Source organism: Oryzias melastigma, linkage group LG16 (genome assembly GCF_002922805.2).
Source record: "Oryzias melastigma strain HK-1 linkage group LG16, ASM292280v2, whole genome shotgun sequence".
In the NCBI taxonomy this organism is placed as follows: domain Eukaryota; kingdom Metazoa; phylum Chordata; class Actinopteri; order Beloniformes; family Adrianichthyidae; genus Oryzias; species Oryzias melastigma.
In genome coordinates, this window is record NC_050527.1 from 1132961 (window position 1) to 1155825 (window position 22865).

The 22865-nt window shown below is 37.0% G+C and overlaps 2 protein-coding genes across 2 annotated transcripts; both read right to left on the reverse strand.

Annotated features, from left to right (window-relative positions):
- Positions 1-3498: 3498 nt before the first annotated feature.
- On the reverse strand, positions 3499-6957 carry ethe1 (ETHE1 persulfide dioxygenase). The gene is made up of 7 exons (XM_024268394.2): positions 6421-6957; positions 5545-5689; positions 5082-5230; positions 4830-4959; positions 4507-4596; positions 4257-4373; positions 3499-4145 (listed from the first exon to the last, which is right to left on the reverse strand). Exons 1-7 carry the CDS (start codon positions 6628-6630, stop codon positions 4105-4107), a joined length of 882 nt encoding a protein of 293 aa, XP_024124162.1. The 5' UTR covers positions 6631-6957; the 3' UTR covers positions 3499-4104.
- Positions 6958-8756: 1799 nt separating this feature from the next.
- LOC112143835 (transmembrane protease serine 3) lies at positions 8757-22712 on the reverse strand. Its single transcript, XM_024268045.2, has 11 exons — positions 22086-22712; positions 21867-21951; positions 21269-21774; positions 14299-14391; positions 13458-13601; positions 12325-12490; positions 11687-11862; positions 10714-10809; positions 9633-9775; positions 9401-9556; positions 8757-8951 (listed from the first exon to the last, which is right to left on the reverse strand). Exons 3-11 carry the CDS (start codon positions 21681-21683, stop codon positions 8880-8882), a joined length of 1461 nt encoding a protein of 486 aa, XP_024123813.1. The 5' UTR covers positions 21684-21774; positions 21867-21951; positions 22086-22712; the 3' UTR covers positions 8757-8879.
- Between the last annotated feature and the right edge of the window lie 153 nt (positions 22713-22865).

A 22865-nucleotide genomic window follows, 5' to 3' on the forward strand; every position in this document is an offset into this window, starting at 1 on the left:
AGTGGGTCCCATTCCGATGAAAAGTATGTTCAATTAGGAGTTTGAAACACTGTTAAGGTTCTAGTGGTATGAGAACCCTTGGGAAAAGTTATTCTATTTAAGTGTACTACAAGTATACTTAGTCTATGCTAAAAATGAGGTACTTTAAAGTTGACTTTTTATAAGCTATCGTATCCATTAATTGTAAACTTAAAATAATCCAATTTAGTCTGAAGTAGTTTTAGTGTACTTCCTGAACTACACTAACATAGTCTATATACCTACTATACATATACTCAAGTATACTTCAAGTTTGACTTGAGAAAATTAAAATAAAGGGAAAACTAATGATTTTAAATAGACTGGCTGATGTCCCACACAATGCAAAGATGCTGCTTTAAATTGATTGTTCCTCTAAGCTCACAGCAGAAACAATACCAGTGTGTTTACTGACACATGAACCCCATCTGCAACACTAACACAATCCTACGGTCTCAGATGAACACCACACACATCTAGGCCAGGCGTAGCTGTGAAAAGACACGTTTCAGAGGGCTTTTACTCTGAAATTGTCCCCCAGACTCAGTTTGATTGAGAAGTATATAAAGAAAACATTCATATCTTTATTCTTTTCAAGCATAAATCAACTGTCTGGAACCATCAAGTCTTTAAAAGAACTTATTAATTGGGGTAATTAGACGTGCACTTCAGGCTGAACATAGCAGATAATCCTCTGAAAAGCTGTGAAATAACAATGAAGGAATTGATCAGACAATTTAACAGCACAAAGTCTGTTGGTCTGCTGAGATTATTTGTGGAGTGAATGTGTTTCAGAGCGAGCCACCAGGCTCTATCATGAGACTGTCTTGGGACCAAAATTTCAAAAGTCTGAGGATGAAGGTGAAGTATTTTTTTTTACACCAACATGACTAAGAAACTGTACAGCTACTGAGAAAATCAGTTTTAGGAGCCGTTTTCCCCTAGAGCAGGGTTAAAAGTTCAAGGTTTTTTATTGCCACGTTTGCATCAGTTTATATACATTGAAACGTATTGAAATTCTTGTGCAGACCTATCAGAGTCATAGTTAGGAATTACTGTACAAGTTTAAATAACAGGATCAAGATCAAGAAGATAGAAAAAAATAAGTACATAAAAGCTGTGTGCAAATTCACTGGAAGGCTGGAAGTTCACGGATGTTTCGGTTTATGTCGTGACTCTGTTTTAATGAATTATCCCTCATTTAATTCAGAAAGAGTCGCACCCTTGTTTTTTTTTTTTTTTCTTTGCTTTTTTTGTAGATCATAATATGCATAAAGTAGTAAAACGTAAAGAAAAATGTTTAAAACATTTAATTTTAAAAAGTTATTTTTACATACATTGACACAGTAAGAAATTATACTTGTAACACATGTAGTTTTCTAGATACATAAGTAAAATAAAACGATATTTTCTTTTTAATCGTGTAGTTTTTGTGATCTCTTATCTACCAAAAAAGAAAAAGTCTAAAAATAAGCCAAAAAAATTATGAAAAGATTGTTCTTATATACAACTTTTTTTCCGTTTTATAGTAATTTTGTGGTTTTTAACCCCTTCACCCAGTTTGTTGAGGATTCCTAATGTCTGATTGAATCCAGGATTTAACATTAGGGCTGGGTATTGATAATAATTTGACTTAATTCACCAGAGGCTAGATTGATTAATTTCTTTTTTTTTTTTGTCCAAATTCTTTTCATCCTCTCAATTCAGTTCGATTCAATTCAATTTTGAGTTTACACGGTTTAAACATTTAGACATGTTTGTTTAGAAATACATTAATCTACTATATGTTTTGAATATATTCATAATAATCTGATACCGTTCACATACTGCAAAATGTATTAGTGAAATTATGAGATTGTCAATATCATACAGTGTTACGTGGATTCTCTAAAGGAGAAGTTCTAACAAAAATGTTCAGATCATTAACATTGCAAACATTGTTCTGCTTCTCCTGGAGCACGTCTCAGTTTGGCCACTAGGTGGAGCTCGTGCGACAGCGTTACACTTTTTTTTTTTTCTAGAAGAATGAGCAAAGAATGAGAAAAAATTGTGATTTAGACCACAAATTGTTATGTTTCCTCAAAAGAGTTTTGAATGAATTTTCCAATTCATACCTGTAAGTACTTAAAGATGTTAATTTAGTCAGCAATTTATGTTTAGGTCGACCGAACGTTAGCATTAGCCATCCTATGGGGAATTCCATTAAATGTTAGCATCAAGCTAGCAGACTTTAGCATTATCTGTTATTATCTGTATGCTATTATTGATCTATTAAGCTTAGATTGAATCAAATCGATTTATTTTGTCAACCCAGACCTATTTTACATAATGCTACTTTCTTTTTTCTATAATTTTAAATAAGTTCAGTTATGGGGGTGTTAATAAGTCAATCTTACACAAAATAACTCTTGAAATGTGCATTTTTGGACACTCCAGAGATGTTGGAGCTGCCTCTACAACACTAGAAAAGGCAGAATATGAAGTTTAGAATGATTTTGGATATTTCTCCTCCGAAAGAATGTAACAGGTGGGAAAATTGTCCAACTTTTCCCAAAAATATAAACAGTGCAACATATGTACACAATGAAAAGCAGGATAAACAAAATGCCTCATTAAAACATTGTTTCAAGGCGAGTTTCTTTAAAGTCTAGGCAGCACACCCACACCCCTCCCTCCGCTCTGAGGACTTTATCACCCCGGCTGGCACTTTTACAGCTCTCTCTGAATGAGCTGATAGTGCAGGGGATTCTTTCCAGTGGCGTGTCTGGTTGGGACAGAGAACGAGCTGCAGGTTTACTGGGTTATGGTGGAGACTGAAAGAGACCTGGCAGATGGGCGACAACCCGGGGTAGAGGACAGCTGGCACGTCTCACCCCCCCCAGCAACCAAACAGGATCACACTTTAGGTGGAAAGCAACACATCTTCAGATGGAGGCGACACCCTCCCGTATTCCCAAGAGAGACAATGCAGGTGTCTGTCAGCAGGCACAAGAGAGGGCGGTCTGATGAAGTAGTTCATTTGAAATGCTGACAGAGACAGCTGGTAGATGTGTGGGCTGAAGACGGAAACTTACATTACAGCAGGGAACACCTTTTAACCTTTTCTCTCACCCATGCTTTCCTTTTATTTATGCTAAGCTACGTGGAAAGATGTGACGTTTCCAAACTTAAATTCATGTCAAAAGTTTTAAAGCGCTGCAGAACTCATTGCAACTTCAAGGTGGTTCAGGCAGATTCAGTTTTTGCTCAGAATATCTAATATTTAGAGAAAAATAAAATCATAAAAGGTTCCTTTCATACTAACATGGGACATCACCCAAGTAGCTGTGGTCCTTGGAATATGCCACACAAAAGGTTTCAATTGATAAAATGAATTTATTTTGATACAAGCCCCCAAAAGCGATCACAGTTTGTAATCACATGTGCAGGTTTCTGTGGCTGACTGATCCCAACAAACCTGGTTTGCAAACTTAGACAGAAGTCTAAAATGTTGAGATAATGATCCAGATCATGATTTTTTTGTTTACATCTGCAGTTGCAGCAATAGAAGCTGGCCCTTTGGCGACATTGAATGCAAATAGTCCGGATTTATTTCCCTGTTATGCAAAAAAGTCTATTCTGGCTAACAAACGCGTGACTGTTCCCGTGTGTTCTTGGCCGAGGGGAGTCCGGAATCACCGAGAAGGCCTCTCTCAAGAAACCTGTTGTTCCTGTGCAGCATTCATGAATACTAAACCAAACCTTGAATTGAACTGTTCAACTGAAGGTGCTTTTCTAGTAAAAAACAAAAAATCTCTCTTCAACATTACAAACAACAAAAATACAATTACCGGTATTACACCTTTTTTTATAAACATTTAAAGTACAAATTATTGCATTTTTATTTTTTTAACACAACAGTAATTACCTTAATTGTTATTTGATACACACAAACTAATCAAAAATATACTTTTACAAAATAAAACACAATAAAAGCACTTTATGGTGAAGCAATTTACATCAGCTGAATCATATATGCAAGTATGAACAGTTTGGAACCAGACTAATTCCTTTATTAGAGCGTTTTTCTCTGCAGGCCAGTCAGATTTAGTGTAGTCCACACACAAGGTTGGCAGGCACCGAAATATCTGGAAAGACAAATTAAATTATTTCTTAAACTTATAATATAAACTTAAACTTCAACTGTTAAGAATTCATCAGCTACCAAAGACGGTTGGTAGTTAAAATGTAAAACATACCGATTTTTTTGGGCTTTGGGAGGTTTAGATTTTCCATTATCTTTATAAATTCTTCCTTGCTTTTTGTGAGGCGGGGATTCAGTTTGCGCTCCTCCCCTACGGTGGAAACTGTCTGGCCTAAAAAGAAAAAATAGAAATAAAAGTATGAAACAAACTCTGAAGTGAAGTGTGACAAATAATTTGTCACTAAAACTACATATCAGGTAAAACTTTAGACAAATGGATTGTTTAAAAAAAAAAAAATTCTAACCAAGATAGTCATGTGCAGGGTAGATGAGGCACCCTTCAGGCAGAGTAAAGATCTTCTGATGGATTGAGTCATACAGCTTTGAAGAAGATCCAAAAAAAAAAAAAAAAAAAATTAGAAAATATACAGAAAACATAAAATCATATCTCTATTTTTCCCTTGTTCATAAAGAAGGTAGAAATAAATGCACACACTGAAATGATAGAACACATCTAATGTAGGATGTTCAAAACAGTACAACACCGCCCTCTTGTGTTCATTCATGAGAACTGCAAAAACTAACCATTTTCAAAAGAATTAAAATGACAAGCACAATATTTGCCTACCCTGTTGGAAGTCTGTCCTGCCACAGCCTCTAATGAGCAGAGCATCACCAGTGAAAGCCATCAAGTTGTCATCCAGCACTAGAGTACTGCAGCCATCTGTGTGGCCCGGTGTTTCCTTGACAACCAGGTACTGAGAAGGTGGACAACAGCTTGTTAATTGTATTCTATACAAAGAAAGTCTGTTAAAAAGTTGTGCTTATTGAGGAAAAAATGTGAATCTGTTATGTGAACATAAAAATGTGCTTTCCTTACATGCTTTCCAAAATGGATTTTGTCCCCCTCTGCCAGCTGAATGTCAGCAGAAGCGCCACTGAACTTGGAGATGGCACTCTTCAATCCCAGAATTCTCTGCTTCATCAGGCCTGTGCTTGTGATATGGTCTGCGTGGCAGTGGGTGTTAACTGTCAGAAAGAAGAAATGAAATATTAATCAGCATCCAAACAGGAAGGTATTATATTTCTGTTACAAAAAAAAAAACAAACATTGTGACCAATTTGACATTTTTTTTTTTCATAATAAAGCGTATTTGGGAAACCCGAGGCTGAAATTACATCAATTTGAAAATTATCCGATATTATTCTTTTGTGTTACAGACAATTTTTGCAAAATAACGAAACTCAAATTGTTCTAGGTGGGTTATTGACTCAAAATAAGTATGAACTTCTATGTTGACATTATACTTAACATTTTGAGTCAAACTAAAGAAAAAAAGTACCTGCAACGGTCAAGTTGAGTCCGAGGTCTTTGACGAGTTTCACATCTCTATCTAGCGTCTCCAGGACGGGGTCGATGATGACCGCCTCCTTGGTTTCAGTGTCTGCAAGCAGGTATGTGTATGTGCAGCTTTCCGACTCGAACAGCTGAGGAGGAAAAACAAGTCTAATTAGAAATGACTCAGCAATAAACACTAAACAGCAGGTATGCCACACCCATGTCAACCTGCCTCCTGGTACTCCTCTGTCTTCGTGACAAGCAACAGGAACGACAACAGATTATTATGTCATAAAATAATCCAAAAAAAATACTAGTTATTATGTGTGTTTATAAAAAAAAAGATAAATATTGGACCAAAACATCTCTAAAATGTGATGTTAAGGAACTTTTAGCTAAAAATAAGTGTGGATTTATACAACCAATTAACTAAGAATTGTTTTTTAACAGATATTTTCAAAGCTAAGTTTTAAAAAAGTCAGTTTTTTTCTTGTTGTAATGACTTTCAACCACAAATGCTACATTGTCTGCTGAAATGTCAGGATGATGTGGCCATAACTTTACAGTGCGGAGTTACAACAACAGTAAACAAATCTTTGAAAATAAGGAACGTGCTTCCACAGCATTTTACCCCCCAAATAAAGGTTTTTAAATGCTAAATTTGATGTCATAGCTAACCCAAATACAACAAACAATAATTTTCTTCACAACCGTAAGATGCTTCAAAAGTAAGCTAGCAGCTAACTCCGCCGGTACACTTCCTGTTGTGATCTTGAACATTAACGCGAATTTAAACCGTTTTAAGTGCAAAAACATTAAAAACACAATATCGAATTTAAATTCAGGCTGAAAAAAAAGAACATAATAAATGTTGACTTACTTGTCTGAAGAGGAGTCCTTGTCTCATCGCCATACTGGTGCAGTATAACCTCCTACTGTCTCGCAGCGGCTCTATGGAGAAACTTAACCCGGAATAGGAGCGCCTACTTTCGGTTACTGCACAAGCCGAGCCCTCGGTTATCGATCTGAAGCGTAATGTATGAGATGCTATCCGCTGAACTATTCTCACTCTGCTTAATACCGAGCACATAGTCGACTGTTATTTATACCAATTGCCTGGAATGCTTTATACCCCAGCGGCTATGTCAAAGGGTCCTGAGAGACTCCCCCTAGCGGCGGAATGCGCTCTTATCTCCAGAATAGGTCAAATTCCACAAAAGGGTTTCGTCAAGCGGCGGGTTTTTGGCTAGTTTTACTCCCAGAAACGATTGCTGTTCGGTACCGTGGTGGCTAGCATCGGTGCAGTTTTACCAATGAAATGTGACTGAGTCTAAATGCGGGCGAACAGCTGCCGTTGGTTGGCGTGTGCACGCGCGCACGTAGAACAAACGCCGTGACTTGCAATTTTTGCTGTCTCACGCAGACTCATCACGCTGAAACCAAAACAGCACTTAAAGAAGCCTATCACCTGAAGTATCATTTATCAGATTGAAACTTTGGATGTTTCATTTCCAAGTCATGTGAAGTGATAACAAATAAAATAAGGTTACAGTATTTGCAAAAAAAAAAAAAGTCTTATTTTGAAAATCCATAACACAGAAATGAAACTTTTAGAGCAGGGGTGCCCAAATCCAGGCCTGAGGGGCGGTTTCCTACATGTTTTCCAACCAACCTGCTATTGAAGATCCTTTATTGGCTAAACACGCCTGATCCAGGTTATCAGCAGCAGATAAGGCTGGATTTCTGGAAAACCAGCTGGAAAGTGGCCCCCCAGGCCTGGATTTAGATACCCTTGTTCTAAAGCATAAGGCCAGAAGAGCTCGACATCTTTCCAATTTGAATACAAAAAAAAGTTATTTTTTTGGTACTTTATTGTGGAGGCTTGCCTTTGTTCAAATAATTCTTTAAATATATCTAAAATTATGCTCTTTAACCACTCTAATTATATTGTAATACTTTGTAAAAATCATTCACATTGGTTTTTAAATTATGATTATGCCGTTTTTAGTAAAAATTAAAAAGCATGTGTTGATTTTTAAGACATTTTCTGAAGTGCAGCAGGAGCGCATTAGAAATTCACTGCTTGGTTGTGGGCGGGACTTGTTGCGTGGAAGTAATCCTTTGTTGATATCCCAGCATTCCTTTGTTTACACTCTTTCCAGCTAGCGTACAGCACATTAGCATAGCAAAAAAAAAAAAAAATCAGCCATCCAGTTTTGCACTTGTGAAACAGTTAGCAGTTCAGATGAGGACAATTAATGAATTTATTAGCTTTCAAGTGGAGGGTTTAGAATTGGAGAAGGGCAGGAAGACGTTGGCCTTCCCATGGCAGTTCCTGCGTCTTAAAGTTGAGATTTTTCAACACACTGGGTTTCGTCTGCTCCTGATCCATCATGATTTCAATAAAGAATTTCTCAGAAACGCCATTTTAATCTCAAGTTCTAATATATCCTCCATCATAAGAAAAATGCCACGAGAAACACGTTAAAAACACAAAATGTTCATAAGAGTGAGTCTTTATCATATAAAATTAGCTTTGACTGAGTGCTTTTTTAAAAGTTCCTCCTTAAACACTTTATCAAATTATGTAATTAAGTTAATAAAAACATTAATTTCTTGTCATTAGGGAGTATGTATTATTTAGAAATGATAATTACAGTGAAAGTTATAAAATCAGGGTTTAGTGCTGACAATAATAATTTTCAGATTAGTTTATTTAAATTTTTATTTTGGAACTAATTTGTTGGCAATTTTTCCCTGTTAAAACACAAAAATGAAACAGAGTCATAAGACCTCTCATGTTCAAGTACTGTTTCAAAATGTGCCCAGTCATGTTAAAACTTTAAGAAAGACTTTAAATTTTTCCTTATTTTAAAAATGCATAACATGAAAAGGAAAAAAAAGCTTATCGTTAATGTCAGAGGAGCTTGTCACTTTTTAATTAAATTTTATTAATAAAAAGTCCTTAACATCTGAAAGCATCAGCTGCCTTTTTTCTGTTTATTTCCTTTTTAATTGTGTCCAAATATTGCAAAGAACAATTTTCTCAATGGCCCTAACATTGAAACCGTAAAGTCCCAGTGACTGATAGATGATAGTAAAAATACACATAATTTCAAGGTTAATAAATAAACATGGACGTGATCAAAGTGCATTGTGCTATGTTGCCTTGCAGCCAAACACTGGCAGATCTGTTAATGAATCAGACTACTATAAAGTTATGTAATGTATTTAATAATCTCAGCAGTAATAAAGAAACTGGTTATGTTATTAATTCTCCTTTTGCAAAAAGCAATAAGAATGCACGACCGTTGTGGACATATCAGCTTTTATTGTCAGTTATCTCAGGGAGGAGGGAACTGTCGGGGAAGTGTCAGTCACGGCTTTCTCCTGCAGCTGTTGGGTTTTGCCCTGAGGGGGGAAAACAAAGAGAAACATTTTCAAGAAATTAATTAAATTAAAAATAGTTTTCTTTATGTTTTTACTTTTTCCTTAAAAAATTACATTGAAAGGGCACATATGTTACACAAACATTCAGCCTACTGAAACAAAAGTTGTGTTGTGCAACGGTGACTAATGGAATTGTAAAGTGTAATTACTGCACTATGCAGGTTTTAAATAACACCATGTTCTCGGTTCTTTCATTTTATCTAACATAAAAGTTTGCAAGAACATTTGCAATTTGACTCCAAGAAATCTTTTATTTTGCCCCTTTTTTATAGCTTCAAGGGTTATCCGTTTATTTCCAGGTCTTTGATATACAGCTGCAATAAGTAAACCATTAATCCATTTGATAGTCTTGTTTCAAAGATGGCCAAACCTGCACACAGAGGTGTTAATTACTGTTGTTGCAGATGTACCTCTGAGGATTCCTCAATCCACTGGAGCAGTTCAGTCACTCTGCTGTACACGCCCGGTTTATTGGGCCTTGCACAACCTTCACCCCAACTCACAATCCCTGCCAGCTTCCAGTCTCCAGAAGATGTCTGGCATACCAGCGGCCCACCACTGTCTCCCTTACAGAATAAGAAATTTGCAATTTGAGCTCAACTCTGACCAGGTGACTGAAAACAAATGTCATGGGGTTACTACCTGGCAAGAGTCCAGACCTCCAGCCATGCTGCCAGCACAAATCATCCGAGGTGTTATAAAGTCACCGTACACCCTTAAACTGGAGCAGGTGACTTGAGCTATTACTTTTACCTGAGCCTGCCTCAGCTCGTCTGACACAAACCCTGATGAAAAGAAAAAGAAAAGACACGATGAAACACAATGAAGCACATAAGCTAATATCACCTCTAAAAAGTTTAAACACAAAAGAGCCACAAAAAGTTACAAAGTTGTAAGGTAACCTTTTCTTTTTAAAGACAGATTTCATATGTCAGTTTTAGGATATAATTTAATGTCACACATCTGCACAGACTAGAGGATAAATATAGTTTTGAGCTGGCTGGAATATACTTTAGTGATTTGTAAAAAAGAAAATGTCAATAAAGATTGATTTAAATACAGTTTTTGGTTATGTCAGAATTCCCATCCTAACCCATAACTACTAAAAAAACTATGTAGTGCTGGACTATGTAAGCCTTGTATTTTAAAAGCACTTCTGACACCATCGTCACTACTTTTCTTTATTTTTTCTAAACACCTAATATGATGTCACCAATTTCACAAAATAATAATCGAATCAATACAAACATTTCACGACGTCTATTTGTGACTCCACTGTGTTCTGATGATGAAAACATTCATGGTTTATTTAAAAATTACATTTAAACACATTATTTTATGGAAAAGTTGTTTAAATGCAATGCATTGTGGTCTATATTTGATAATATGGTGAGCATCGATGCACACTAGTTTTTTTGCAAAGACTTCTGGGAAATTTCACTCGATTTTGGAATTGTAGATTTGGACAGCAATACAAAATGGCGAATGCACTATATAGTGAGTAGTAAAAGAATTATGTATTTTCATAACTGCCTCAATACATTTCCCAGAATGCATCAGTCGACCAAAGTAGAAAAAAAGTAATGTCGAATTTCTAAAACCTAATGAAAAAAAGCCCATATGCCCCAAAATGTCTCTTAAGTAACATTGGATCCCCTGTGGATTTGGATCTCACTGTTGGATGTGAGGCGGGAAATGTGACAATGACTAAGCGTGAAATGACCTCCTTCGTGAGTGGAGCCCCAGCCTGTGATCCAGCAGTCTGCGCCAACAGGAAACATCTCATTTGTTCTGGGTAAACACACTGGTTGCACCCCACCTGAAGAGAGGCCAGACACACTTCAAAAACAAATCCATTAAAAAACTACATTTAGATCTTAAGTAACAAATCGCTACTGTCATGGTTCCTATGTGTTTTTTCTCTTCCCCCATTCAAATGAAACTACACGCCTGCTGCAGATTTTATCGTCTGCTTTTCACCTTTGTGAAGCATGTCTTCCCACCGAGCAGGAAAGTTTGGAAAACATCCAATCACAGAGCGGCTTGTGGTTGACAGAAATATTTGATTTTTTTTGCAGGAGGCAGAGGCAATTAAAAGGTAGTTGATATTTAACCAAATCAAGTCAACAAGGCACAAGTATTTGTTTACTCAACTTCATGTAGAAAACGAGCTAAAATATTTGAAGGTCGACGCTTAAGGCTGACAAGAGTCTAATGAAAAGCCGAGAGAGGATTTAATGATTCCACTGAATGTTTACTTCTGAAAGTCAACATCTCTGTTATAGCACCTAACAATTTTATTACTTTACAAGAGGAAAACCAATATTCACATTTTCCTTCTTTTTCAAAGCCGCTCCAATCATCTTTAGATCTCTTTTCAAAGCATTTCTAGTGATATTTTAATTATGATTATGTTGTTTTTGCTATGCGTCCACTCACTCAAAATATTCATATACAGAAATACTCAATGCAATTTTAGGTTTCTTTAAGTATGACCTCCTATCATCAGAAAGAACATGTTAAAAACGTCAAAAACACAATTCGGATTAAACATTTTTTTAGCACAATCTAATGCAGCTTTGTTTGTTTCTTCCAAAGGAAATATGCATAATGTGTGTTTTAATATTGCATTGATTCTTTCAAGGCCAATGAAGAGCTGTAAAGAGCATTTCTCCACTCTGTCAATTCTTTCCCACCTGTCATGTCAATGTCAGTGATGGTGCGCAGCAGCCCCACATCGTAGTCATTATTGTTGGTGTTAAACTGAGGGTGGTAGAAGACCTTCAGGGCTCTGTAGCTTTTCCCTGAGTTGTCTGCGAGGCTCACAGAGCCGACCATCACCAGCCAATCGGCTGCTTCGAACATCTTGTATCTGCAGGAATGAAACACAAAAGTTAAAGGTTTTTTTTTTACTTCCTTGTGGAGGTTAGCTCTATTTTAATGATTTTATTTTTTCGAATGTATGACTGTTTGGCAGATCAGTAAAAGCTGCAATGAAGCTCTTAATGTATTCAAATTAGCTTTTAGAGTACTTTTTGAAAAGTTCATTAAATTTCACTTCAAGTCATCATCACTTCTCCACTTTCTTAAATTATAATGCAATTTAATTAAAAATAACAATACTTTCTCATCTCATTAGAGATATTGTATAATTTAAAAATGGTGACTATAATGAAAGTAATAAAATCAGGGACACTAAATTATTATTTTTTTCCTTGGAACTCATTTCTTGGGCTATTTTTCATTGTTAAAACACAGACGAGAAGCAGAGCTGCAGAGCTTTAAACTGGTCAGCTTCCTGCTCTCCTAACCCCCCCATTTGTCCACCTCTTACTCAACAAAGCAATGAGCAGCAGTGATGACCCAGTGGTCTGAGATGATGGCCCCCCCGCAAACGTGTCTCCCCTTCCACTGCATGCTGACTTGCCAGCCCCACGTGTGGTCCGGCGCCAGATTCCCGCCAACTATCCGCGAGCCATCCCCAACCACAAGGTGACAGCCTGGACACCATTAGGGAAAGGCAGCATTAAAAGAAACAAAGGAAAAACAATATGTATAAAGAAACAAAAATGACAGGATGATGAATAAAATTCTTGTGCAGAACTCATGTTTAGAACAGGGGTGTCAAACTCAATCGCACAAGGGACAAAATCCAACACACACGCGGGCCGAACAGGATAATTGAACACAACTAAATTTTTAAAACTGTAACTTTATGACATAAATATTAACTAGATGTATAAATTACCTGTGATAATGCTAGTGTGAATGCTGTAAGCTGAATTTGGCCGCTGAAGATGCTGAAATTGATAGCTAAAAATGCTAAAGTGATACCCAGCTAAAATATCAGCAAAATTTCAAATTAAAATAAAATAACATAAAATAACTTAAAGAAAAAAATTTAGGTTAACCAAAACAGCTAGCATGTAGCCGAAAAAAAAGCTGAACTTCAATATATCCTAAAAAAAACTGAAAAAAGCCTAAATTAGCCAAAACAGCTAGCCTGTAAATATTAGCCTAACTCCAAAACAGCCTAAAAAAAGCTTAAAACCCTAAATTAGCTAAAACAGACTGTATGTAGCTTAAATATTACCCAAATAGCCTAAAAAAATCTTATGACTAATCCAAATCCAAAAAGCTAGCAGAATGACAATTTTTAAAACTTTAAAACCGTAATTTTTAAACATAATTATGAACAATAAAAAGGCTGGAATATTATTCCAGGATAAATCAAATAAAACTTTAAATAACTTTCAATATTTTACCCTCCATAAAAATATATTTTGTCAAAATTAAACAAGTTAGAAATAAGTGCAGGATAATATTGGGCAATCAATAACAATAAAGTAAAATGATCTGGAGGACCGGATAGGATTACCCAGCGGGCCAGATCTTTGGCTTTTATTGACAGGATGTTCAAAAGCTAAAAACAGACTTCTCATGTGTAAATCATGAAGGGAGTTTCACCTTCATTACTTGCAGTAATGTTTGAGGTCTGATTGACTGGATTTTTGGACAGAATCGGCCTCTGGCTTGTGCTGCTGCAGCTCCCCTCCACCTTACAAAGAGTTTGTGATTCACCTGAGTGAGAAGGGAATGCCAGGAACTTGACTGAAACAAAACAAACAAAAAAAAACCCATCAACATGTTAATATTATTTTCTGTCCCGCTTTTCATCATAAGTAGTTTCAAATACCAATTTGAGCATTTAAATTCATTCAAAGGCAATACTTTCTAAAGTATAAATCAAAGTCTTCAGAACAGAGGCTTATCTGAAAACCTTTCCACGTGAACATCCACGGCCAAGGTCAAAGACAAACTTTTTCACAGACCACCTATTGAAGGACACACTGACTGGCATATTAAACAGCCCCGGTTTGCAATTTAGATTTTATTATCCTTTCATGTAAATTTGATCCTGATAACAAACCCCAAATTAAACATTTATGCACCCAGAGGTTTGGGTGAAAGCATAAAGGTTAGATTTGATGACAGTTTTTGAATTATAATTAGCAGACAACACCAGGATGGTATACCCCAAAGTGTCTTAAAGATGCAACAGCTGAACCTTCACGTTAGAGCTAGAGCAGAATATTACCCGTACGGCTGCAAATCCTTACAACTGCTTTATGAATGACATCGTATGTACTATGAAAAGTTGAATGGGTTGTGAAAAATATAAGCCCCGCAGTTGATATTATCGATTGAATACATTGCACAAGCGCGGTTATCAGAACTTCAAACGCTCATATTTGTTATCAATATAATTTCTGATAAGGGAAAAGTTGGGGTAAGGTCATTTGCTTACCTAATAGAGCAGTACCAATGATTAGTTTGATGGCGATGGGGATTCCCACAATAGTTAGCAGCTCACGAGTTGTACAGGCCTGAGGATTCGTTTCTGCAAAAGAGGACATTTTTCTTTTTGAGAAAAAAAGACATACTCTAATGAAAATTATGTTTCTGTTTTTTTAACATGTTCTTGAGGCTTTTTTCCTGATGATGGAGGACATAAAGAAAGAAAATAAAGATTAAAATTGCATTTCTGAGTATTTTTCTTTCAAACTGAATCAGGAGCAAACCAAAAATATGCTGTTTGAAAAAGAGTGAAGTAGAAAATAAGCTATAAAAGGTTAGTAAAAGGTTGCAATAGATCTAATATCGCTCACCACTTTTGTCAAGAGGATCTGGCTACAGACATCAATTTCCAGAATTGGAAGTCCGTGACTGGATTCAGAAGTACCCACATATTGCTCAAAAAGATAAATAAATAAATAAACTTGCCACCTTTAAGTTGCGTTCACACTAAACGTGACTATCGCTGTGCGTCGAATTTGCTCCTCGCTGCCTGTCCAAAAATGTGTTCATAAGCTTGACGTCCCAAGCGTGTGTTGGAGGAGCTACCACATAATGTTTTTAGCCTGATCGCTGCATGGAGCGGTGTCTATGTATGTCTCATTTACAATAAAATGGATGGATGAGAACTTTTGGATCGATCCACCATATTAGATGTATAATCTACTCGCTGATCGAGTCACCAAAAACGTCACATGCCCAAAGTTAAGTTCCTGATTGGTTGACGGGGTATGCTGCTCAAATCGTGCTGCTGCCAGACCACCGCGCCTGTCGCTCAAATCACGCCACAGGACCTCATATCACATCTACACCATTGAAACTGGCCGGCACTGATGCACGAATTGTGTTTGGTGTGAACACAGTTTTTCCTGTTTAATCTTTAAGAAACATTTTTCTACAATTTTGAGAACTTTTGGATTGTGGTTACAATAAGCTGTGTAATTTCCGCTTCCAGCCGATGATGTCAAACGCCATCTTGTCTGTGGCCAGGTCCCTCTCATTTTTGTCGCACCAGTAATGTTGGGTTGGAGGTACGATGGGCTGTAAGCTTGAGGAAGAGAGGGTCACCCCACCCCAACATTCCCACCCACAACAAAGAGGCAAATTTTTAATGAATTACTGCCGCTTTGCAGAAACTATGTCCCAGAAAAATACAAAGATCACTGGTAATGGTTTTACAATAGATCAAAAATGATTGGAATAAGTGTTTAAGCATGAACACTTCATTAATCCCTCTACGTTTAGAGTTTCAGTTTTAATAAGGTGACCAAACAAAATCAAAGACTACACATGGTTCCCTTTGAACAGGATTATTCTGATGAATGAGGAGAGAGTGGAGTTCAGTGATGTGGAATCTTAATGAAGCAACAAATGCATTCCTTGAAAATCCTGCAGATTAGTTGTATGGAAAAAAACAACCTGTCCCACCTGTCTAATGCTGCTACTTTTAAATCGTATTAGGAGGAACGATCTGAATGCAATTTGAATATTTCCTCAGCTGTCACCTCACATTATATAGAGCTGTGAAACCATCCGTCATGTAATAGATTGTAATCAAGTTGCGGCGAAGCACAGCGGCAGCAGTACATCCTCTTTAATTACTTATTACGTCCTTGTTCAGAGGAGTGGGACGTGTCCCGCCATTGCTTTAGTGTGCTATGACAAAAGAAAACAAGCATTCTCCAAGCTGAAGTTGTGGCTCTGCAAGTTATTTTTTGAAAAAAATCTGTTTGCATGGAATAGATCTACATAATAAACAGCCGAATATTTCAGCTTCACAGTCTGTGACCCTTCAGAATTGATAACTCTTATTCTGTTGTTGTGCTGCCGTTGCATGCATGTTTCGTCATCCTACCAGCAGCGCAGTGGAATAGTAGTTAGAGCTGTCACCTTAAAGTTAGAAGGTTGTGAGTATGATTGTGTCTGCCGGCTGAATACTTTATAGAGTATTTTGAATTTTGAACTGTCCCCGAGCGAGGATTGCTCATTACCAAATGGGCAAGTTCGGACACACAAGACAAGAACTGAAGGTTTTAAAGTGACTGCATTCCTTTTCCTAACCCTTATAAAGTCTTATAAAGAGTCTGACAAAACATTAACATCTGCACGATAGTGTCCAAAATTCAACCTAGTGTGGATATTTAACAGCTTTCATCTGCAGTGATGAGAATACAAAAATACTTCATTGAGTGTGAGGCAAGAATGGGTATAACTTACTTTTTCTTTACGGTAAAAACTTATAAACAAACCCTAATTAGTCCCACAGAAACTAAGAACTAAACTGACAGACGGAAAGGAGAAGGAATTGTCTGCTTCGAACTGGACAGCAACTCTTGCTGTTTTGGAGGTTACGTCACAAACTTCCTCTGATCAGAAACTTTGGTTTGTTTTTGCTTAAATTAAAATCTGTTGTGTCATTTTCTGATTTTCTTGCAGCTTACGTTTATCTGCCCCCAAAATAGCACAGGGAGCAACTCCAGTTTTGAGTGTGTAACTCACTGATGCCAGTGAATCAAAAGGGGTAACTTTATTCATTCATCCATCCATAATCTGAATTTGCTGAATGCCTAAGTTGCTGGAGCCTATCCAGTTACTGTTGGGTGAAGGTTGGCAACACTTTGGACAGGTCACCAGCTTGTTTTGTCAGAGGAAGGCGGAGTCCCCGGCTAGGGTTTCAACTTTATGAAGTGTGATTAAGTCCGTCTCCTTTGTATTGACACACACAATTAAGACGTTCATTAATTAATGTTTACATCGCCTCCTTCATGTCTCATGTTTTTCCCTCCGCAAGAGTTCTACTTCCAGTCCGTTGACACATCAATGTCATGGCAAAAATCTGGAGAAACAGGAAACAAGTTGTTTACGGAATATATATATATTACTGGACATATCAAGGTGTTGACGTCACCCTTAGGAAATGCCTTATCTCCAGCCCTCACGAAATCAGGCCAGAGCTTTCTCCCTGATAGTATGCCACCATGTTGCAACTCGTCGACAGTGATTGGTCCGATTTGGTCTGAGTCTCCTTTTTTAGAGGAACTACAGTCGCCAATCATGAGCTTTTTCTGGCTTGTTGGAAGTCCATTCAGGAGAAGCTGTCAATCAAACATTTGAGGCGGGGCCAGCGGGCACATGCTTTTACTGAGGCATCTGATTGGTCAGTTGATAACTTGAGTAACTTGCAATAAAGAAAAATGTCTTAATAAATGTGTTAAGAAAAATGTCTTAATAAATGTGTTAAGAAAAATGTACCAGAGCAAGAATAGTTATTCTGACTGAGTAATTAATGTCTATTTCTCAATAGAAGTTTATAGGATTTTGACTTCCTGCAACCAGTGGGTACTTCCTGTTTGGAACACGAGAGGGGAGGGGTTGCTATGTCCAATGTTTCTACTGTCTATGGGACGGGCTGGAGACGTAACGGAATCATTTAAGCTTAGTAAATCAGGTAGTAGATTTAGCACATAAAGCTCAAGTCTGCTAGCTTGATGCTAAGGTTTAATAGAATTTCCCATTGGACGGCTAATGCTAACACTTGGTTGACCTTGACATACATTGCTGACTAAATGAACATCTTTATAAACTCTCAGCCATGAATTTTACAAACGCCTTTAAAGGAAATATGTTTTTAAGTAACCATTTGTGGTCTATAACAGTTTTTACTTCATACTTTCTTCTTCTTCTGCATTGCTATAGTGCGATCATCACCTAGTGGCCAAACTGAAACGCCCTCCAGAAAAAGCAGAACAATATTTACAATGTTAATGATCTGAACATTTTTGTTAGAACTTTAATACTATACTACCTTTTATGACACTTGCTTTTTAAACAAACACAGCCCTGCGAGATGCTGGAACTTCCACTAGCGCTGGACAAAGAACTTTGTTCTTCGTCTGCTGCAGCAGCAAGATGAGAAGACAAGCCGCGTGAAACAAGGGGCTTTATATAAAGGCCACCACATGAAAGGGCAAAAATGCTCAATGGCTTAATGCATAGGGTATGACAACAAAGGGACATCAAATATAGTGCTGATGAAAGACCCCCTGGAGTGGCCTCTCGTGCTGCGTATGGACAAAAATGTAGCACACCGAGAAAATGATTTCCGGCCCCGAAGCTGGAGACTGATAACACTTTTACAAGAGCACGTCTGCTCCAATGCATAATAAGGAAGCAGTCGATGTGGATTATATTCAGTAACAGACAAAAGGAGGTCTTATAGATTAAAAAAGTGAGAAGAGTGCAGCTTGGTTAACATCTATGATATGTAGGAGAGCAGTTTGTCTTGTGATTTTATCAATCCACTGTCATAGCATTTCATCAGCAACTGATGGATGGTCTGTAGTTGAAAACAAGTTTGAGGAACTTCAAAATTTGTTATCGGTTCCAACTTTATTTTATGGTGTAGTAGATTGATGTTAGCAAATTATTATTTAAGTTTATATGTGCAGTTTAAAACTGGCACACATTTATTGATAACACTAGTTTATTATGTTATATTTGTTGTGAACGTAGCAGATAAGGAAACGGTTTCTATTTTAAAACAAGAGACTGAAAGGGTCAAACTCTATTTAAGGACTTCCAATCAAATTTTTCACCAAAAATCAAAATAAAGCATAAAGTCTTGTTGTACTTTCACACTTTCTTTTCCTTTTTGCCTAACATGTACTAGAAGTGGATGCATGGTGTGCCTCATTAAGAAGAAAATAACATGAAATATGGATGAAAACATGTTTGAATTTTGGTTGAAAATGAATATATATATTTTGAAATTGAACATTTTTGAGTTTTTATTTTAAAACTGTGACTTTTGTTCTCATTTTAGTGCCAATCGCACCAACGGGTTGATGTCTGAAGTACAAACATATAAAGATTCTGGGGTTATGTGGTGTTTGATGGAAAAATAACTTTTTGACTCAGAAAACACACAAGCTAAAAAAAAAATTTTTTAAAAATCTTCACACACCACATGAATGCAAAATAGCTAAAACAAAGTTTAGTTTTTAGTGCACCTGTAGACACTAGAATTACAGTAAAAAAACAAAACATTAATAAGTATTGTTACTATAATTTATTCAAGTTTGGTGGATTAGATTGAATAGATCAAAGGTTCCCTGAGGTGCAATCCCTGTTAAATAGTCTTTGTAAAATGTTCTTATTAATTAGGTTTTTTACTTTGAGAAATCAGTGACGTCATACGCCTTTTTGCTGTTAAAAAAAGCAGTGAGCATGGCGTCAGATTAAGATAGATAGCCATGAATTATATAGTATTTTAAGTCATTAGGGAGGGAATGTGTTTCTATTTGAATTTTTTACTGTCTGGTATTCTTGTCCTGTCCTGATCTCATATTTCAGAGCATGTTTGTCTCAGGTGTCTTTTTATTTGACTGTTAGAGTCATTTCAGTTCGGCTCTTCACCCCGACGCCTTGTGATAACCCATACATGTTATAGTAAGGTGATTATCAGCTGCATACAAGGCTCCAAGGTCAACCTGTCATTGTTAATTGAGGCCAGTAAAAGTGTGCAGAGACTCTTTCTATAGTAAAAAACTGATTGACGGGGGGAATAACAGTGATGTGGCAAAAACAGACATAAAGGAGGAGTGATGCAATCTATCTTCCTTTCCAGAAAAGGTTTCTTTGTGTGAAATTTGGTTTGAATGTTCATGCCAAAGCATTGGAAGACTGATGTAATTAAAGCAAAAAAGTGTCAAACTCTTTCCTTTCAAAAAAGAAGAAGGAACTTGAAAAACTTCCCTTGAAAAACTAAGTTTAACTCACAGTGAATGGATTTCCTTGAAAGATAATGAAGATAAAAATATTTAGGGGAAAAAAAAGACAATAAAGTAGGGGGAAAAATGAAAGCTGAGACATTTATTCATTAGGAGATTAAAAGAAGTGTCTTATCAAAGGTCGCATTAAAGTCTGATAGCAAAAAAGCAGATTATCTCTCATCAGAGCATTTATTACTTGAACAGCCTTTAACCTTTGCTAAGACGGAGCCGGCATTGATAGAGGATGGATTGTAAACAGCTTACTTAGCATTCTGTGTTTTACATAAGCTGTCTGAAAAATGTTTTTTTTTTTTATTTTTTATTTTTTTATTTTCACGGCTGATAAGTGAACACCATTTTCAAGGTGGAGGTGCCAACTGGAGTGGGTGACATGCAGGGGTAATACACTTAATTTATGGGAACTTTTTTTTTAAAACCTGCAAACTGTTTTCTTAGAAAAGTGAAAAGACATACAGAACTGAGATAAGTATTCACAGTAACATTATAGTGTTAGTTTGCAGCATTCTGATAACAGCAATCTAAAAATGTGGTAGTTAGATTTGTTTGTCGGTGAAAGATGTATATCTAGCTAAATTAATCGTGTCCTCCTAATTTTATGGATTTGACTCCCAGTGGATTAAATCGATCAGATCTGAGCATAAACAATTGTTAATCAATACTGGGTTTAAAAAAATAAATAAAATTAATGTTGATGTGATAAAGATTAACAAAAGTCAGGGTTATGCTTAACTTCTGCCAGCATTCACTTGTTTTCATAAATGCATTTATTCAAACGTGCATGTGAACATTGTAAGGTTATTTTTTAGCCATGTGATTTATAGTTACTCAAGGATTCTTAATGACCTGAATCCATGGTGGAAAAATATAAACTTCTGATCTTAAGATATGAGCCGGATAATGATAATTCATGTAAAGAAAATGTTTCGGTGGAGCCGGGGTGGGATTATATAAATCTATCTATCATTTAATGTCTAGTTATCCTGTATTTGACAAGTCTTTATGGATGCAAACTTCAGTTGATTGATTGTATTTCACAAGCATTATTCTCTCTGCTTGAAATAAACCATTTCTAATCTAATTTAATCTCATTAAAATGATGCATTGAAGCTCCGCCTTCAATTATCCCCATACCTGGTTTTTCATCTGGGATGTCCTTGGGCACCATGAGGTTGACTGACCTCTCCTCCACTGGGGCTCCGTTTGACTGTTCCCTCTGCTGAGTTTCCTCTTCATTTTTGTAAATTTGGTTTTCTGGCGCCTCTGGGGGTGCAGAGCTGGATGGTTTTGTAGTTTCAGTAGGCTCTGATGTGAGATAAGGAGATGAAAATTCTGGATACACGCCTGCAGCAGCACTCAGAGGTTCAAAGCTGGGCATGAGTGTGAAGACGGTAGGAGGGATTAGAGATGATACGCTCAGTATTTCATTGTTGGCTGGACTTTTGAAAGATTCGGATGACCAGAGCTCCACAGACACCGGGTTTGATGTGTCGGTTGGCAGCTGGGCTTCAGAGGAACTTGTGTCATTTGTTTGGACTTGACAATCCATAATTGTAAAGCTATGAAGAAATCACCAACGGCAAAGTGTGCTCATGGGTTGCAGATTGTTTGATGAGAGGGGTAGCATAAATGGAATCAGCCTGCAACACAAACAAACCATGGCAATAATATAAAAAAATGGAAAGACAAACTGAAAAAAAGATAGAAGGCACCACATAACAAGATGTCTCACCTGAATACTGAATGTACAGGTTTGACAGCTTCATTTATATGCACAGGATTATCCATCCACTTGCCTCCTGTATTTATGAAGACAGCTTGTAGCAGAAAGCAGAGAAGAAATAGATCACTGGTGAATCCTGAATGACAGGGCTCTGACAGTGCCCGCTTGCTGAGGAGAATCTTAAATCCAGAGATTTCTGCGCCTTGGCTTTGAATTAATGATCTTTACCTTTCACAGGTTGTAGCAGTTTGTCACCTCGGCTCCTCTCCTCTTCTTAGACTCAACTCAATCTTCTCACTGTATCACTACCGTCCTCCCCTCCTCTTCCAGTATACTGTTTTTTTTGCAATCTTTTTCCTCTGGTCACAACAGCGAACGCCGGCGTTTTCGGGTTTGTAATAGATATGTGCCCTCGCTGTCACTGGGACTCGATGAAAAATGCATGGGGATTATTGTGAAGCCTGGGTCACAGTTTAGGAACAGAGGGTAATGTATACTTCAGCGATGAGGTGCTCCGGCTCACATGTGACGCTCATAAAGGCAACACATGATAAGGATTGAATTGCGCAGAATTATAATGCAACTTTGTGAAATAAAGCTTCTGTTATGAAATCAATCCATAAAGCAGCAGTGACTTGGTTTCTTAAGGATTTTGTGCTGAGCCTATCATGTGACAGAATCAGTTACCCCTGAGGTTTTGGTGGTGATGATCTGGAGGGATGAGAGTTACTCAGCATATTTAGGGTTACACCTCAAAGCTCCCTTCACAGGAGATACAATATCATCACTTATCACATGTTGGTGTAGCAGAACAATGATAATAGTCAGCACCACAAAAACACGTGAGTAAACATTAAAACTTAAAAAAGGGAAAAAAATGAACAGCAATATCTCCATTTTGATACTCCTCAAAAACCACTTCCTCTAAGCGCACAAAATTTTTTTTTGGATAAATGCACGTTTTTTTCTAAATTGTTGTGTTTACTTTGGGCAAATTTATTTTTGCAA

Coding starts and splice junctions, on each gene's coding strand:
- ethe1 (XM_024268394.2), bottom strand. CDS start 6,630: ATGTGCTCGGTATTAAGCAGAGTGAGAATAGTTCAGCGGATAGCATCT. Junction 4,960..5,081: donor AAATCCATTTTGGAAAGCAT/GTAAGGAAAGCA, acceptor CCACCTTCTCAG/TACCTGGTTGTCAAGGAAAC. Junction 4,146..4,256: donor CCCAAAGCCCAAAAAAATCG/GTATGTTTTACA, acceptor TTGTCTTTCCAG/ATATTTCGGTGCCTGCCAAC.
- LOC112143835 (XM_024268045.2), bottom strand. CDS start 21,683: ATGGATTGTCAAGTCCAAACAAATGACACAAGTTCCTCTGAAGCCCAG. Junction 12,491..13,457: donor CATTACTGCAAGTAATGAAG/GTGAAACTCCCT, acceptor AATGGTGTCCAG/GCTGTCACCTTGTGGTTGGG. Junction 9,776..10,713: donor GGGCTCCACTCACGAAGGAG/GTCATTTCACGC, acceptor TCTTTTCATCAG/GGTTTGTGTCAGACGAGCTG.